The sequence below is a fragment of the Carlito syrichta genome, unplaced genomic scaffold, assembly GCF_000164805.1.
Source record: "Carlito syrichta isolate Samal-C Ts95f unplaced genomic scaffold, Tarsius_syrichta-2.0.1 Scaffold261395, whole genome shotgun sequence".
NCBI classification, from domain to species: domain Eukaryota; kingdom Metazoa; phylum Chordata; class Mammalia; order Primates; family Tarsiidae; genus Carlito; species Carlito syrichta.
Window position 1 is genome coordinate 307,265 of NW_007205491.1, and position 3,921 is coordinate 311,185.

The 3,921-nt window shown below is 57.9% G+C and overlaps 1 protein-coding gene across 1 annotated transcript in view; it reads left to right on the top strand.

Annotated features, from left to right (window-relative positions):
- The window catches only part of ARRB1 (arrestin beta 1), an 89,328-nt gene that overhangs the window by 79,046 nt on the left and 6,361 nt on the right, over positions 1-3,921 (top strand). The window contains exons 8-12 of the mRNA XM_008052193.2: positions 382-517; positions 1,512-1,596; positions 2,001-2,073; positions 2,332-2,469; positions 3,596-3,679. Of these exons, the coding sequence (XP_008050384.1) occupies positions 382-517; positions 1,512-1,596; positions 2,001-2,073; positions 2,332-2,469; positions 3,596-3,679 (516 nt within the window). The remainder of the gene's footprint in view (positions 1-381; positions 518-1,511; positions 1,597-2,000; positions 2,074-2,331; positions 2,470-3,595; positions 3,680-3,921) is intronic.

Consider the following 3,921-nt stretch of genomic DNA (forward strand, 5'->3'; position numbering starts at 1 on the left):
TCACCTCAGCCTCCCAAGGCGCAGGATTACAGGCTGAGCCACTGAGCCTGGCTAAATTTTCTGTCCTTAAAGTATTTACACTGTTCAGTGACACAGAGGGTCAGGAAGTGAAAATATGTCCCATTTTTGTCATTCTGTTGGGCATCAAGACATAGATCCAAATAAAGTGCTGCCATGGGGTGGTTCTGGGACAGAATGGGGAGGATAGAGTGAGATCAGACGGTAGCAAGGCCCCTATGCCAACCTCTGCCGTTTGACTGGACTCTAAGGCAATGGGGAGCTGTGGCAGTCTCTTGAGCAAGAGAGTTATGTGGGGATTGTAAGGAAAAGAGATGAAGACAGGTGACTCTGGTCATGTTTCACTCTGCCTGCCTTTATTAGGAATTCCGTGCGTCTGGTCATCCGGAAGGTTCAGTATGCCCCAGAGAGGCCTGGTCCTCAGCCCACAGCCGAGACCACCCGGCAGTTCCTCATGTCAGACAAGCCTTTGCATCTAGAGGCCTCCCTGGATAAAGAGGTAGGCGGCTCGGGCTGGGCAAGGGGTGGGGCCCGCTCTGCCAGGGCCTGGGCCTCAGACCCCTGTTCTCTCCTGGCCCCCAGAGACTTCCAGGTAGGAGCTTCTAGCCCCAGCCCAAGGACCACAGGGCTCAGGGAATCTGAGCTGTCCCTTGGGGGACTTGGAGAAACCAAGTTGGGACCTGAAGGTGTGGCGTGAGCCCAAGTGGTGATTGGCTGCAGAAGAGAGCCGCTTGCCCTCCCAGAGGGTCCTGGCCACCTCCCCCCATCCCCCCATATCTCCACCATCTGCCTTCCTCAGGCCAAGTTGGGAAAGACCAGTCGGCTTGGCAGGGGGACAGAGGGGCCCGTGCACTCCCTGCCATAACTCTGAGCTATATGGCCACAAACCCTGTGGAAGGGACACCCCTTCAAGCTTTGAATCAAACCTAGCCGATGGACACTGTTGTGAGCTCAGGCTGTCCCCATTGAGGCGTGGGCACCCTCTCCCTTTTGGGGGAAGTTGAGGCTCTTTGGTGAGGATTCAGGGCTTGCTCCCTCAGTGAGCTGGTCGGCCCTCCCTCACCTTTCCCCTACTTCTTCCAGACCCCCCTGTGGACAGGGTTTTGAGCCAGCAGGGACTTGGGACATCACCTACCCAGCCCCATTCACTGCATAGAGGGAGAAACTGAGGCTTGGATAACTTGCCGCCACCATCCCCATTGCTATTGCTGTTATTATTGTTGTCATTATTTCTGGTGGCCAAGCCAGGACTGGAGCCCAGGGATGTCTCCTTTTCTTCACTTATCTTTCAAGGGTCTCACAAGGGAACTGAAGGCGAATGTGCTTGGTGGCTTTAGTGCCATGTCAGCATCAGCGGGAAGTGATGAGCTTGGGGAGAATGGCAACATCTGAGGCTTGGGGAAGCCCAGGAGATTGGTGTGGGGACTTTTCTCCCTCCCTCTCTCTAGAACTTTGACATCTTCCCAGCCAACCCCCCCCCTTATGCCTCCCAGATCTATTACCACGGAGAACCCATCAACGTCAATGTCCATGTCACCAATAACACCAACAAGACGGTGAAGAAGATCAAGATCTCAGGTACTCCAGGGAGAGATGGGCTTGGGGGAGCGAGGGGGCAATCCTCCCAAGGGGAGGGACAGTGAAGGGTCTTCCCTCGCAAATAACTCCTGAAGCCTGGGGCCTGCTCTGAGCCAAGGGTATAAGCCTCTTGAGGCTGGTAACAAGCTGCGCACTGGCCTGGTGATAAGTCTACTGTTTAAGGCATCTCTTCTGCTCGTTTTCCTGGGTTCTGGGCAAAGCTGTTCTAGAAAGGAAGACTTGTGAAAGTGAATGGGTGTTTTGGGGCTACATTTTGGGTGGAGAATGGGAGTGGCCCCTGGCTGTTGCCTGGAGCTGGACGTCCCCAACCTGAGGAAACCCGGGGCACTCCATGGGAAAGGCCTCCCAGCCTCACATGACCTCGGTTCCCTCTCCCTCCCTAGTGCGCCAGTATGCGGACATCTGCCTTTTCAACACAGCTCAGTACAAGTGCCCCGTGGCCATGGAAGAGGCTGAGTAAGTGAGCCAAGCCTGGCCTTGGACGTGTGGGAACAGGTGGGGAAAAGAGATGCCCTGGGTCCTGTAGATGGGCCTCTTTTGGTGGCAGTGGTCTTTCTTCCCGGGTTGCTGAGCTGGGCTGGCCCAGGTGGGTCCTGTGGTTGGAAGATGGAGGTTTGGAGAGGGAGGCTTGGGGTAGGGCTAGGCTAGATGTCCTGCTGGGCTGGGGCTGGCTCTGGAAAGGGCCATCTCCACACCCACCTCCCTTCTTCCCAGTGACACGGTGGCACCCAGCTCAACATTCTGCAAGGTCTACACGCTGACCCCCTTCTTGGCCAACAACCGAGAGAAGCGGGGCCTTGCCCTGGATGGGAAACTTAAGCATGAAGACACAAACCTGGCCTCCAGCACCCTGTGAGGACGCCCCTCCCAGTCCCAGGCTCCTGGTGCCCACCATCCCCAGTGGATTCACACCCTCTTTTGGTCCCGCAGTCCAGGGACAGGGCTCAGGCTACCCTCTCCCTCAGGCTTGTCCAGAGCCCCTCCTTTGGAGCTTGACTTGTCAGGGAGGCTGATTCCCTAACCCCACCCCCACCCAGGAGTGACTGAAATAACTAGATGGACCACTAGCCCAGCTCACTTAGGCAGTGCTGGATTCTACTGGCTTGCCAGGAAGAGGGCAACCTGGGAGGGTTTCCTGCAAGAGGCAGCAGCTCCTGGCGTAGTATCTTCAGTCAGATGGGGGTGTGTCCCTGAGGCAGAGCAAGGAAGGGAGTGGCTCCTGGAAGGGTCCTAGCAGGAGAGGATGAGCAGAAGGAACTTGGGGGTCTGGGGAGGCTAGGGAGGTAAGCTGACTAGATCTGACATGGGTACCCTTCCATGTCAGGGATCCTAGGGCATCTGGTCACTCCTGCCTCATGGTCACCACTGACCCTCTAGGCCACCTTGCTGTCGCAGAGGCCTGAGGGTGTGGGGGCCCTGTCCTGCCCTCCTTGCTGAGTGTGGCCCTTCCGTGAGGCTCTGGTTGGCCTCCAACCCTGCCCAGCACTCCCACCAAGGACCCGACTGTCTTCACCAGCCCCTGCCCAGGCTCCCACTCGCCTGCAGGTTTTTGCCCTTAACTCCACCCTGACTGCAACCCTACCTGCCCTCAAGACCTGGTTGAGGCCCTGTTTCCCAGAGGTCCTTCCCTGACCACACTCACACTTCCCCAGCTGCCCTCACCCTCTCTGAACTCCCAGTCTGGCCCTTTCTGCCCATGGATTGCTGAGCACCAAACCGTGGACAAGAGAAGCGGCCTCTGACTGAGGGAGGAAGAGCCACTGGCCTGGGCAGGGAGAAGGGCTCGCAGGGCCACGCAGCCAGGGAGTCTCATGGCCAGAGCTGTTTGTTCCTGCTTCCTGAGGGCATGGGGCACACACTGTGCTCTGCTGGACATCATGGCTGAGTGACCAGGAGAGGACTGGATGGCCGCGGCCCGCTCTGTGCACCCCACACCCTGCTGGGTCTCGCCCACCTAGCAATCCCCTGTCGTTTGCAGGCTGAGGGAAGGAGCCAACCGTGAGATCCTGGGGATCATTGTTTCCTACAAGGTGAAAGTGAAGCTGGTGGTGTCCCGGGGCGGGTGAGTGCTCCGGCCCAAGACCCCGAGTGCAGAGGAGAGGGGAGGGTCCCGAACAGCCCACAGCACCCGACCCCACTTGGCTGTTTGCCCACCCTTCCAGCTGCATCCACCTTTTGGGGAGGAGCTTCCTGTCTCTTCTCTTCCTCCTTCCAGTTCCTCATTTCCCTTCTTTGCCCAGTTCCCTCTCCTTCATTGGCCTGAGCCTCTCCCCTACCCCGCCCATCTTGCTCCCTCCTCCTCCC